The following is a 14,298-nucleotide window of genomic DNA, read 5'->3' as shown; positions in this document are numbered from 1 at the left end:
CCCTCCAAGGTTGAATTTCTAGTATCAGCTGGAGGGGGGAGCATATTCTTACATATAATTCCTCTAGTCACTCCCAATAGAAAGCTTTTCTGTGTTTCATTTTTGTAGCCTCAGCCCTGCCCAGCTTCAGGGGACCACTTTAGAGTCATTTATAACCTCCGGTGTCATAGCTTGTGGGGGGGAGCAGTCCTGGGCTGACCTGGGTTCTCAGTGGCCCTGGCCAGCAGGGGAGGGGAAGAATGGAACCAAGCTGGACCAGGAAGGGAGAAACAGCCTGGGGGCAGAACCAGAAGGGGTCCCTGGGAGGAGGCAACTGGCCTGTGTGCAGGGGTGTCATGGACGCCAGAGGGTGGGCCTGGGAGCGGGAAGTCAAGAGAAGAGCAGGAGGGAGCCTACCTCCCGGAGGGACTGGGGGAGAATGAGGGTCAGCTGAGTGGACCAGAATTAACCAGACCCGGCTCTTACAGGTGGAAATAGTGTGGAAACCAGAGGAGCAATAGGACAACAAAAGGGAGCCAGAGGGAGAGATGGCTCCTGGGATGGGGTCTTGGTTGTCATGGCAACTAAACTGATAGCTGTTGAAACTTTCAAAGGAATAAATGACTCTTTCAGTGTTGTTGGGTTTCTTTTTCCTGTTACAGAACAAGCCAGAGCTGTGCCAGGAGAAAGAGAGACGTGGTTCAGCTTGCCAGGGCCAGAATGGAAGAGAGGGTCACAAATGGATTCACGATCGTTTAATACACAATAATCCTGGCTGCTGGTAAACACTGGGGGGGTGGGGAAGATCTTTTATCCTGATGCACTGACAGTGGGCTGGGAGGAGAGATCTGCACCGCAGGGACGGCCATCTCTACGCCCCCCCCTCCATCTTCCCTTCCAGAACGACATCAGGAGCGGGAGTCTTTATGGTCCTGTTTGTCCCCTTCCCACATCGCAAAACAAATTCTATTTCTTTTTTTTTTTTTTTTAAAGATTTTATTTATTTATTTGAGAGAGAGAATGAGAGAGAGAGAGCACATGAGAGGGGGCAGGGTCAGAGGGAGAAGCAGACTCCCTGCCAAGCAGAGAGCCCGATGCGGGACTCGATCCTGGGACTCCAGGATCATGACCTGAGCCGAAGGCAGTCGCTTAACCAACTGAGCCACCCAGGCGCCCCAAACAAATTCTATTTCTTTACCTGCTTCTCTTAAGTCAGGGTTCAAGCTGCCTCCACCCTTTCCTGGATCATAGGTGGTCACTCCACCCTGCTGTGGAAACACTGGGGGACTCTCTCTCCATGGTCTGTTTATGAGTCTGTGTCACCAGGTACCGGAATGGAGGCTCCCACACACTCTGGCCCGAGTCCCTGGTGGGGGAGGCCAGCGGGGTCCCAAGGTGCCGCTCGCTTCTTGTGTTAGTCGGCCCGGGCTGCCGCAACAAAACCCCCAGCTCGGGCAGCTTAGATGACAGGTATTTATTTCCCACAGCTCTGGAGGTTGGAAGTTCTGGATGGAGGTGTCAGCTGATTGATTCCCTGCGGGCGAGAGCTGGATCCTGGCTTGGAGGGGGCCTCCTTCTTGCTGCCTCCTCACCTGCCCCTTCCTCTGTGCGCATGGGCAGAACCATCACGCGGTCTCTTCCTCTTTTTATAGGGACAGTCATCCTATCTCATTAAGGCCTTATGCTTGTGACTTCATTTAACCGTTAACCCCTTCTTACAGGCCTTGTCTCCGAGTACGGGAGGTGCAAATTCAACATATGGATTCGTTGGGGGACACAAGTCAGTCCATAACACTCCTCCATTGACACTACATAAGAAGGAAAAAATCAGAATCACAGGTCAGGACAACTTAGTAGTAGCAGTAACTTTTTATTTTTGTCTTGAGAAAAGAAAAGTATTGTGGTAAGAAAAATTTGCTTGGTTAATAGAGAGCGATGAGCATTATTAAAATGATAAAAAAAAAATATTGACCATAGAATTGCGATTGTTTTGAGTTAGTATATTTAAGTCTTAGACTAATGACCTCAGAAGAGGTGTGCTTCCCAGAACTTGTTTTTTCTTTTTTAAAAATGATAAATAGGGAGGCCAGAGAGTGGATAGCCAGCATATGGATAATAGATGTTCTTGAAAGAGAGCCCAGAACAAAAGGATCAGAAAGATTTAATGCAGCTGCTGAAAAAAGAACTGGATATGTATATTGAAAGGGCAGAGTGCCAGGCAAGATCAATGATAAGAATATTACACTGACTCCTGTCCTGTCAAAAATATATAACTATAGAGAGAACAAGGAAACCTGCTATGTGTTTACACACTAACAAAGAAACAGAATTCTGACTTCACGAGTGTAGGACGAAAATGCCCAAGCCACAGTGGACCAAAGTCTAAGTTGATTTTGAAGGTGAGAAGTTGTGATAAAATACATATTGTAGCCCAACAGTGAATTTATGAAAACAAAGAAGACATTCAGAGCTGTGCAAAGGCTCAGAAAACATGTCACCTGTGTAATCTTCTTTTCAAATTACCTAAAGATACACTGACTGAAAGAAGGAGCAAAAAAAGAAGGAAGAAGTCACTGCAAGAAAAGACCAGCATTGATGTTGCTCTCATGAAGATAGATTATCGTAGTTTCAACTTGTGCTTTTCAATTTAGTAGATATTTGAAGTAACAATTTATATAATGTAAAAATAACAAAATAATGGCTTATATAATTGAATAAAATTAAAATAATACAAGTAGAAGTAAGCATTTAATAATGTTAATATATAGCCATATTATAAAATAGTGAATTCCTCCCCATTTGAATTAGGAAGCGGAGGGGCATAAAAAGTGACAAACACCTTGGCTTAAATATGTGGCTCATTAAAGATAATCTATTTTTGGCTCTGAATTTATTTATTTATTTTTAAAGATTTATTTATTTATTTGAGAGAGAAAGAGCACGAGCTGGGGAAGGGGCAGAGGGGGAGGGGCAGAGGGGGAGGGAGAATCTCAAGCAGACTCCCCGCTGAGCTCAGAACCTGATGTGCAGGGCTCTATCTCAGGACCCTGAGATCATGACCTGAGCTGAAATCAAGAGTCAGATGCTCAACAGACTGGGCCACCCAGGAGCCCCTGGCTCTGACATTTAAAAAATAAGTTAAAAACACATTTGGAAAACTTGCAGGTAAATATTAGAATTAAAAACTCTTACAAATGGGGCGCCTGGGTGGCTCAGTTGGTTAGGTGACTGCCTTCGGCTCAGGTCATGATCCTGGAGTCCCTGGATCGAGTCCCGCATCGGGCTCCCTGCTCGGCAGGGAATCTGCTTCTCCCTCTGACCCTCCCCCCTCTCATGTGCTCTCTCTCATTCTCTCTCTCTCAAATAAATAAATAAAATCTTTAAAAAAAAAAAAAAAAAACTCTTACAAATGCCTTCCAGAATAGAAGGTGAAAACAAAGAAAATGTAGACAAAAATCACATGAAAGTATTCCAAAGAGAAGGAATAAAATAATATGGCAGAAATAAGGCCAAGTATAAACAATACATGCAATGAATGACTTCTTAGAAAACTATAAAAGTGGAACTGATTCAAAAAGCAAGAGAATATCTGAATAGTTTAATGACCCTGAAAAAGTAGAGAACATGGTCAATATTACCTCTACAAAGAATGGGAGGCTATATAATTTTATGAGTTGGTTCATTTAAAACATTATAAACTATTCCAGGGCATATAAAAGTAGAAAATTTTAGGCATTCTTGTGCCAAGCTGGGATAGCCCTACATCTGATTTTGACAGTACACAGAAGCTTACGGACCAACCTCCTTCATAAATGCAGGTGCAAAATACTGAAAAATACTCTCTGCAATGATATATGAGATATATTATATATATATATATACATATATATAACAGAAACACTATATAACAGAATATACATATAAAACAGAATCAAAATAATTTCCACACAATTTAGGATTCAACTTAGTTTCTTTTTCATAGTGGTAGGACTGTAGAGATTCTGAAGCTATTATCCTTGTAGTTTAGTTGAGCAAATGAGAATAGATAACTGTGGGAGAAGAGAGATGGACATATTGGCAAGGAAGAGGCCTGTGGTGTTGGCTGGGGATTAGAGGTGTATTTTACACACACACACACACACACACACACACTTCTTTTAGGTGTAGAAAGAAACAACAACAAAAAGGAAGGCATGATGATGGTATGAAGGCTCTGGCTTTGAGTCAAGAGGGCTACCAATAGCATCCCAGACTCATTGACTGTCTAAAGATGGCCAGGGTCATGTCATCCGGATCCTGAAGTTGGGGTGCCTTAGTCTTTCTAGAACAGGGTCAAAGAGTCTGGAAGCTGTTTTCATTGGCTTTGCAAAAAATAAACACCTCTTTGAGGTCCTTTTCAAATTCTGCCTCCAAGTCCAGTCCTATCTGACCAAAGTCGGAAGCCTGAAAGAGAAATAAAAGCAAACAGATGTCTAAGGACAAAGAATTAGGACCACCAAAATCACTTGCATTTTTGCATTTTTGGGGGGGAGCCCCTCCCTGCCTGTCCGGAATGCTGTGCTTCCCCAGTAGCCAGGCAGACTGCGCAGGGCAGGGGGAGATGCTGATACCACAAATATTGAAATGAGCGAGGCTCTGCCCGATTCCTAACTTGGACCTGACAGGTGGTCAGGACTGGAGAGCTGATTTTGATCACTGCAAAGCCTGAGCTTGGGGTAAAATAGATAGAGATAAAGCATTTCTTGAAAGCCCAGCCTCTGAAGGAAAGATGAGCCTTCCATTCTCTGAGGCTGAAACTGGGCCAGGCCTGGAGGGGGCTCCCTGGGTAGACTCTCCTTCCAGCTCCACGTGCAGACACCAGTTAAAAATTTGTGGTTCATGAACATGCCAATTTGTGCCATGGAGGAAGGGAAGGAGGCTGGGTGGAGATGGAAATCTTCCTTAGATATCTCCCAAGAAATATCTACCCAAATGATAGTATAAATCAGGATAAACTCAATAGACTAAAGTTGACAACCCGTTGGGTTGCAAGATAACTCAACTCTTGCTACTGACAAAGGACAAAGCCAACACCATCTGAGGACAGTTCTGTAGGTTTGGGTCCCCTGGGGAATTTAGGAGTAAAAAAATCCAAGCATGAGCATCCTGGGAGTTTAAGTTATTTCATAAAGTTTAATTCCTTCACTTATTTCTGTATTTCTGAGGCGTGGAAAACAATGCAGCCATGAACTACCTTTCCTCCCGGTTTGAACAAGGAGGCAGGATGAGATCGACTGTTCTCAGTGTGACTATCCCGCTCGTCCTAGAATCAGGGACGGATTTTCAGGCCCTGTTGACAAGGATTCTTCCCTGTCCTGCTTGCTGTCCTTTCTGAATTCCTCTCCACCCCTGGAATTTAGAGGCCGCTTTCTTCTGTAATCCCACTCCTTTTGAGCTCTCTCCAGGACGAGATTGGTACAATTCTCTCAATGTTCTGCTGCCCCAGAAATTAGGGAAAAATAGAAAGGAGGTGCAGAGGAAACAGGAGACACCCCTTACCTTGTAAAATGCTTTATGGTTGCGAAAAATCAGGCGCATGTCGCGAACAAACCACGCCACTGTGTACACTTTCTCAGTCAACCGTTCCTTCACCAGGTCCAACCACATGGCTTCCTTAAAGGGCTCTCCATAATCTCGAATCTAGGGACAAAGCCACCAAAAGGGTGATATTAACGCAGCCATTATTCCTGGAAGGGATCCAACTGAAATACAACAGAAGTGATGATATTAGCATCAGACTCGTCTATGCCAGGCACCGCTCCGAACACCGCCACTAGGTTAGCATATGATCCTACAACAACCCTATGAGATAGGTCCTATAATTACCCCCATTTTCTAGGTGAGGGAACCAAGGGAGAGAGACGTTAAACAACCTCTCCAGGATTTCACAGCTAAAAAATGGTAGAGGTGGGACTTGAAGTCTCCTGAGAAGGTGCTCTAAACCCTCTGCTGTCTGTAAGAAAGACATTCCCACTGAAGAGCAGGCGAAACTGAGGTGCCCGGGAGGCGGAGCTAGTTGCCCGGGGTTCCCAGAACCAGGACGTGGTGGGTGGAGTTTGAACCGGGTTGTCCCCCTCCAGACTCTGCAACTAAACCTGCTCTCTGCAAACAGCAGTGCCCTTAGGAGTCACACTCCCAAATTCCAGAACGAGCTTTACATAAAAGAGATGCCCGGAGGACAAGAATCATAAAATGTCACTTACATTAGGTGGGGTTTCTGCAAAAAAGGAGCTTTGTGGATGACAGTAGGCCTTCAAGAGGAGGAACTCACATTTCTGTAAAATGTGAAGAAAGCTTTAAAGGGAAATGCAGCTCGGAGAAAGCGAAGCCAGACCCGTGCCCAGACAGACGGGCACAAGCAGGAAGAGCCAGACACAGCCAACCGTCCAACCACATTTGCCAAAGAGCCGTGGGGTGTGTCGAACTCTGCTTGGACTCTGTTTGGGCACCGAATCGCCATCCTCGGAAGCGAGACACTGCAGGCTCCCTCAGGTACCCATGGGCGCCCTTCCCTTCCCCCTCTACCTGTTGGACTTCTCACATGTCCGGGGTAAGGAGAAGGCTTGGGGTTGGCACCCAACTCACCAACTGCTCCTCAGGCTGCATCTGCCTCTCCAGGGCCTCAGATTCCCCGTGACACTGCTGCCTTCCCGAAGACTCTTTTATCCTGCAGAAGGTGCAACTCCATGGGCTCCTGAGAGGTCAGGCATAAGTGAGCAGGGACCAGGCCCCTGGAAACAGCCCCTGTTCCTATGGCTGCCACCATCCTCCTTTCAGGCATGGCCGATGGACACAGCTGGGAGATGAAGGGGACACCTCCCAGAGTCTCCAAGACCCCACGTGGGGCCTGAGCCCCCGACCCTCCTCCCATGGAGGGTGGCAACAGGGGGTTCAGTGTGTGCAGGGTGGTGTCAGGGTGAGTGGTGGGCTCTCCTCTCCCCAGCTGAGCTGCTGGGAACACAAGGCGCCCTGCCTGTCACACCCAAGTGTCAAAACTGGGCCTTAACCCCTGGGGACCTAGGCTTCTATCAGCCCGTCGAGCCCGTGGTAAAATGCATGAACCAGGCCACGTTTCCTGCCTTGTCTGAAAAAGCACAGAACATAAACAGCTGGTGTTTCCCATCCTCAATCCCCAGGGACAGGAGTCAGGGTCGTAAAACTAGGAGAGGACACTACCCAGGGGCAGTGGCAACGTGGAGTCAAGGTGGCTCAGTCACAGACTCAGAACCAGAGGCTGTCATGATACCACACGGAACCCAGACTGCTGCCCCATCCCGAGACTCCGGGTCACACCTGAGCCACGACGCTTACGGGTCCTGCTCTTCCGCCTGGAGTTGAGCCACCAAAGGCAGAGCCCGGGCAGAGTCTGCGTGCAAAAGGCAAGGCTGGGTCTCACTAACCTCTCCGCCTCTGCAGACGGGATGTGACAGTCCTCATGAAAGGCTCTTGGACAAGTGTCACAGCAGAGCAGTGGTCCCCCTCTACAGCACACCTCACATTCCTTGGAGTTTTCCCACTGGAAGGGGAGATAATGCAGCAGCTCTGGGATCAGCACTGACACCAAGGGGCTTTGGAACACACCATCCTTGTGTGTTCCAGAGTGGATGTTTCCAACCTGCCTGACCGCGGCGCTCCGGGAGAGTGCTGATGGAGGGCGAGCCTGGCTTTTCCAGTCGCAGAAGGGCTAATGGCAAGAATCATCAAGCTGCCCCTTGAACCACACCTGTCAGAGCTGGAAGGGATGGAAGGTCCTTTAAGCCCTTTCTACACAAAGTGTGGTCTGAGGACCAGCTGCATCAGCATCACCTGGGAGACATGCAGACCTACTGAATTGAAATCCATTTTAACAGGATCCCAGATGGCTTGGAAGTACATGAAAATTTGAGAAAACACAAAGCTTTAGGCAACCTCCTCATTTTACAAGTCTGGAAAGACGAGATGCTTTTTTTTTTTTTTTTTTTTCTGCAGAGTCAACACAACTTAATACCTGAGCCAGACTGGCACCCAGGCTGCCTGTGCCTGGGTTCAGAGCTGTTCTGTCCACTGTGTGTCATCCCAGGCGAGCATGCTGGGCAGACCCAGAACAGTTCCTGACATTATGGCCAACAAACAAACATAAAGACAGAGAGCTGCTGTATAAATGGGTCTTTTTGTGGGCCTTTGAAATCATTGTCTTTCTCATGGCCTTCAGTTGTGAACCAGTAAATTTTACAAGTGATCTTTACTGCTGGATAAAGACCTACAGGCAGGAGCCCCTGGTTCCACTGCTGACCCTGCAAGATGGACAGTGGGGCTCCACACACAAGGACATGTTTTCTCTGCACGAAAGGTAGGAGTCAGGAAGAGGCATCTTTCTAGGTGGTGAAAAGGTGGGAAATAGACCATCAGGAGCTGGAGCAAAGGACTGAAGGAGCTGGGGATCAGTCATATCTAAAAGAGAAATCCTGCCACTACCCTCAACTGTCCACAACAGAAGTACAAGGACCTGGGTAAGGGCATAAGGGATGGAAATGTTTTGTCCATTCTCAAAACTAGCCACTCAGAGGGGTGCCTGGGTGGCTCAGTCAGTTAAGCATTTGCCTTTGGCTCAGGTCACGATCTTGGGGTCCTGGGATCAAGCCTTGTGTCTGGCTCCCTGCTCAGTGGGGAGTCTACTTGTCCCTCTCTCTGCTCATGCTCACTCTCTCAAATAAACAAAATCTAGCCACTCAGCCAGAGTAAAAATTCCCCTTGACTTGGGGATGAGTTCATCTCTGTCTTAATTGGGGAGGCTTCCTGAGCAAATTCCTCTACTTACAGGGGCCCCAGGACTCCATAAAGAGGGCTCCCCACCAGCCCTGAAGTTCAGGTGATCTTTCTGGCCTTCCTATCCTGAACTTCCCGGTCTGCTTTTCTTTGTCCCTGGAATTGACACTCTATGGCCATTCTTGCCCTCTGACTGGCCTGCCCAGGTCCAGAGTGCAGACCCCGGTTCCCCAAGTAGCCCATACCTACCCACTTCTCCTAGTTGAGACCCCAGTTGGATCCAGAGCCCCAGCCCCTCTGTAGTGTGAGCACTGATAGTTTTTTTTTTTCCCTTTTTTTTGTAATGCAAGTGCCTAACTGAAGCCTTGATTGCTCCAGCACCCCGATAAACACAGCTATCTTGCTATTTCTCAAGTAAACATTTCCAGCCACACAACTAGATAAAGAGCCAGGCCACCAATCCTCACTGAGACTCCTTTGTTTTAGGGATCTCGGTTCATTTCAATAACTGACTATTTGGGCCACTTGTTTGTTTTTTAAATTTTTTTTTAGATTTTTATTTATTTGAGAGAGAGAGAGAGCAGGGGGAGGGGCAGAGGCAGAGGGAGAAGCAGACTCCCCACTGAGCAGAGAGCCCAACACTGGGCTGATCCCAGGACCCGGGGATCATGACTTGAGCTGAAGGCAGATGCTTAAACCACTGAACCACCCAGGTGCCCCTGGGCCACCTTCCCCCCCCCCCCCCACACTTTAAATTCTAGCTCTTATGTTTTAAATTCGCCAATAAAGATGGAGCCAGAGAAACCCTAGGCCCCCACCCTCTACCCCAATAAAGGCAGAACCTCAAACCTATGCTCATTCCCTCTCTCTCTCTACCTCTTCTTCTACCTCTATCTGTCTCTCCATCTATCTCTCCACAGCCTCACTGTATGGCCCCAGATGCACTTTGTAATTTCCAGGTCCTGTAAATAATAAACTTTTTTTTTTTTTCCAGTTTCCTGATGCTTAGTGCTGGAGGGCATATTGTGATTATAATAAGAACCACAAAGGCTGGTCCAACTACAACATTGGTTATTGATAGGCTGTGACTAACACAAAACACCCCCTTCCCTAGGCTCTGGAGTGGAACAGTTTCCAACACACGTGATATGACAGAGAAAGAGAGAAAGGACTTACAGCTCCACAGCCGCGTTCTGACTCTTGCTTTTATGTTTGATGTCTGACAGCTTCAAGTCCCACTCCTCCCTCTTTCCCTTTTGCCACATCAGGGCGGCCACTGGCTAAGGAAGCTCATGGGCTCCCCCTCTTGGCCCCAGTGAGAAGTTCAAACCAGACAAGCTCTGCCCCCGCAAGGGAATTCTCACCCTGCCCCGCACCCCCCCCCCCCGCCCCGCCATAATAAAACCTTGGGCTACTCCCCCTCACTACTCAGGCCATTTTCACAGCAGCTTGGGAGACAGCCCTTCTCTCCCTAGAAAGCCTCAGTATGTGAGTAATAAATCATTCCGTACTCTCTTGGTGCATGTAGTGCATCATCAGTTTTGATATCTGGACCCAGTTTTTGGTGTAGGGCTGATCCCACTTCCTTGCCGGCAATCAGAAGACAACTGGCTCAACAAGCAAGGAGTCTCAGTGACTGGGGTCTGTATTCTCTTGCTCTGGCTTGCTAACTGGTTCCACTAACTGGCTTATGCTTTAGTGTTGCTGCCTGCTGGGCCATGGCACTGAAGTTGCAGTCATCCACCATGAGGCACCATTCATTCTTCCCAAGTTTAAGAACAGGCCAAACTGGGCAGTCAAATAGAGAAACAGCAGAGGTAATCACTCCTGTTTGAAGTAGATCTTGTATCATGAGTTTTGATGCTTGAAGTTTATACTGGATTCTACTAACTCTTTTAAGAGAGGGAAAGGTCCATGGGTTCCATTTTTTTTTAAGACTGATTGTTATGTGTCAAAAACTTTATTTTACTTCATTATTCATTGGGTAAGAACATCCATGCCCACTGTGGGATATTTTAGAGCAATGAGTATTATGAGCATGGGGCATTTAGGCAAGGCAACAGTTTTGATGGTTAAAGTGAGGTTTACCTGTTTGTCCTCTATTTTATCTTTGGTAATGCCCCTAAAAGTATAGAGGGTAACTTGTTTAAATTTAGTGGGATATAATTACCTGCAAAGGAGCTCCACCCATTAAGGTCCTTACACCCAGTATTATTGAAATTACTGACACCAACCGCTTGGCAACTGGCAAGTGTTTCGCTGTCCCAGATTTGGCTAGGAAGTTCTGCTTTGTGCCTCTTTCAACAGCATCTCAGCTGCAGCTTGCCATCACCTCTGTAGGGATACACCATTACTTTTACATGGTTCCCTACAGCACCTCAACAGCTTTACCATCACATACAACCTCTGCAGGCAAGATCTTAACTACAGGAGCACAAATATAACACCACATTGATGACATTGTTTTCATTTGACATACTCATTCAGAATGTATAATTATTCACAAAGGAGCTCACAAAAAGGGATAGGCCATTATCTACACACAGCGCAAGGCCCCATCAGCTCAGCAAATTTCTGGGCATTATTTGGTCATTTGAAGGCTTCTCCATCCCTGAAACTGTCAAGAAACAATTGTTGAAAAACCCTCTCAATACCCGTGACTATTGCCCAACATCTTTACGCCTTTGAATTCAGGGTAACATGTTCCTCATTTATAGATTTTACTTATGTCCATGTACGCTTACTTGTAAATTGGCCTACTTTGAAGAGAATCCCTTTAATCAAAGGCTCTAGAATCTGTCCAGAAAAAAAGGCAAATAAACTGTTCTCCTTAGTTCCCACTATACACCATTCGAGTAGCCACTGCTGTCTTCATACTGGGCCCTTCTAGAGATGGAGGCTCTCGCAGGCCCTGAGCCTATGACTTTGTACCAGCTGCTCATTTTACCTTGGGTTATGGGAGCAGCGTCCCCCAGGGAAGTCACAAAACATATGTTTGGAGTATCAGCATCAGGTTTCTTGATAGTACACAGAGACAAAGATAGACACCAATGGAGACAGGGTATGTTGCTGAGCAACAGTGATGTATTAGATAATGTGGCTGAAGAAAAGGCCTGCATTCATCCATTTGTAGTCATTACAGATTATCTCATTATCCCAATGTGGCTGCTAATAGACAGTACCGAAATGTCGGGTCAAGTGTGCTTCTGACTATAATGTGCTGAGCGAGAAGGAACTATAATATTGGGGCCATTAATTAATGCTCTGGATTTAAAATATCTTTATTGTTTTGTTTCCTGGTTACAAAAGTAATAAATGGTCATTATAAAAATTCTACTTGTACATAAATGTATAATATGGAAGGCAAATGTCCCATATAATCCTATCCCAAAATAACCAGTTCATTCAGATATATTTTCAATCATAGACCTACATAGTCACATAAACAAGATTGGGCTCCTTCTACTGCTACTACTATTACTAGTTTAAGCTTCTGAAAGCTTTCTTGACCTTAGACCCTTTGGGTGGTTTTCCATTGACTGAGGAGGCGTCTATACCCATGCATTTTTTTTAAAACACATTTAGTAGATATATCAGTTTATTTTATAATTATGATGGGCATTTGCATTCTTCCCTAATTTTTGGTTATTACAAGGAACACCCCTGTACACATTAAGGTATTTCAAATCAGCATGGAAAAGATGTTTTATACAATAAACAGCTTTGGGAGACGCCTTGTCTTTTTGAACTTTGAATGAATCCAGCCAAGGGTCAGGCCAGCCTCCAGGGTAACATGCGAAAGGCACCATGGGAAGTTCATGAATGAGATTTGTGTCTGGAGGACATATTTAAGCAAGTGAAGAAGGCTGAGGAGGAGCAGCTGGTGCAGACAATGATGACTGCCATTTCCACCTGGAGGGATGCTCTGCTGAGACAAAGCTCAGTTCAAACACTATTCCATTTTGCTGCTACTGATAATGAGCTCGTTGAACTGAGGAATAGTTGTGTTCAATCAAGGATGGTCGTCTTACTCTTTCACATACTGTTCTTGTCTACCTCCATTTCATAATTACTTTTCAAACTAGAGCACTCTATTTCTGACACCTTTTATTTGTATTCATCCAAATATCCAAGTCTAAAACACGTAAATCATCAGTTTTTGTCCTAGTCTTCATTTTAAGAGTTATTTGTGTCCCCATCTCAAATTAACCATGAAACTATGATGGCACATACATGTATCAGTGTGCCAATGCCATTGTCATGAAGACGCAATGCCTGAAAGGAAAGGTGACCCAGGGCTGGGGGACTTGAGGACTCGAAGGTGAGCCTTTGGATGCAGAGAGTCTGCAACAGGGTGACTGAAAATGTGGTAGAAATTCATCTGCTCTTTACCTCTCTCTTGACACTTATTCTTGGAGGACAGAGCAAAAGTCCTTTCTGAAAGAGAGAAGGGGCAGTGAATGAGGTTATTCTAGAGGCTCTTCTTTTGTCCACATCGAAGTTCCCACTTCCTAGTGAATATTTGTACTTGGACATCCTACTGGGTCTCAAACCCAAGGTGTCTGAAAAAAACATTAGCTCCATCCTCCAATCAGTTCTTCTTCTGGACTTCACTTGATAAAATCATTTTTTTCCCATTACTCAAACCCAAGACCCATTAGTCCTTCTTTCCCAGTTCTTTTCTCACCCACTTTTCCCCTCTCCATTTCTCCTTCTGTAGGTAAAGTCCTTATGATTCCATCACAGTGATAACTTTTTGAGTGTTTTGGGGAGGCTTTGTGTTGGGTTCTGGGATCACAAAGACCAATAGCCTTGTTTGTTGCTCACAGGATAGTGTGTGAGCTAGGGAAGTACAGAGGAGAGACTGCCCACAGACAAGGTGGTCTGGAAAAGTGTCACCCAGGCGTCCAGATGGAGCTGGGTCTGGAAGAGGCCTTTATTGGGCAGAGGGTGCAAGGAAGCTCTCGGAGGTCTGTGTCTCCATCTGGCTTACTCCCAGCTCACCCCATCCAATATCCCCAGGCTAAGCTTCTTAAAACTCTCCTGACCTCACAACCCTTTGCTCACGTTTAAAGTTCTCCGCCGCGGGTACCACCAATCTGCGTTCCTAACTTTATCACCCACAACTTTTTTCTCTGAAAAATCTAGCTCTTTCTCAATCATGCTGTGGAATCCCAATGGAAATTCCTTCACATTTCTGTTATTGAAATTCCACTTATCCTTCAAGGAATTAAACCCGTCACCCATCTGTTCCCTGTCAAATACCTTCAGCAGCTCTTCTAAGGTCTTTCCTTTGCAATGCACAGTCTGCTTCCATTTCCTTGTATTTGCCCGTTTTCCTTCGATTTCAAATTCTTTTGGTGTGAACCAGACCCCTGCCTCATTCCGAATGCACTTCTCTGAGGATCCTGTAAGATAAAGACGGCCCATTCCCAGATCTAATTTCATTCTCTGTGAATTAACCCTAAACCTCAAATCCCTAACTGTGGTTGTTCCACCTGCCTGGGTGGAGAGAAACTTCCTGTGGGGAGGGAG

General features: G+C 46.0%; 1 protein-coding gene across 8 annotated transcripts in view; it reads right to left on the bottom strand.

The window, feature by feature from the left end:
• Nucleotides 1-1,173: 1,173 nt before the first annotated feature.
• The window catches only part of SP110 (SP110 nuclear body protein), a 40,818-nt gene continuing 27,693 nt past the window's right edge, over nucleotides 1,174-14,298 (bottom strand). For 5 of the 8 annotated variants that reach the window (XM_081813429.1, XM_081813434.1, XM_081813435.1 and 2 more), the window contains 7 exons: nucleotides 14,029-14,171; nucleotides 13,156-13,200; nucleotides 7,419-7,534; nucleotides 6,604-6,712; nucleotides 6,222-6,293; nucleotides 5,518-5,658; nucleotides 1,830-4,422 (listed from right to left, as the gene is read on the bottom strand). In XM_081813429.1, coding sequence (XP_081669555.1) covers nucleotides 4,312-4,422; nucleotides 5,518-5,658; nucleotides 6,222-6,293; nucleotides 6,604-6,712; nucleotides 7,419-7,534; nucleotides 13,156-13,200; nucleotides 14,029-14,171 — 737 coding nt within the window. In that variant the 3' untranslated portion in view covers nucleotides 1,830-4,311. Of the gene's footprint in view, nucleotides 1,788-1,829; nucleotides 4,423-5,517; nucleotides 5,659-6,221; nucleotides 6,294-6,603; nucleotides 6,713-7,418; nucleotides 7,535-13,155; nucleotides 13,201-14,028; nucleotides 14,172-14,298 lie in introns of those variants that run through there. The other 3 variants (XM_081813431.1, XM_081813432.1, XM_081813433.1) reach the window with 3 other exon arrangements.

This window comes from Leptonychotes weddellii, chromosome 3, assembly GCF_054177405.1.
Source record: "Leptonychotes weddellii isolate Sample4059 chromosome 3, ASM5417740v2, whole genome shotgun sequence".
NCBI lineage: Eukaryota > Metazoa > Chordata > Mammalia > Carnivora > Phocidae > Leptonychotes > Leptonychotes weddellii.
The sequence above is the reverse complement of the archived record's forward strand: the minus strand, read 5'-3'. Positions and strand labels throughout refer to the sequence as shown.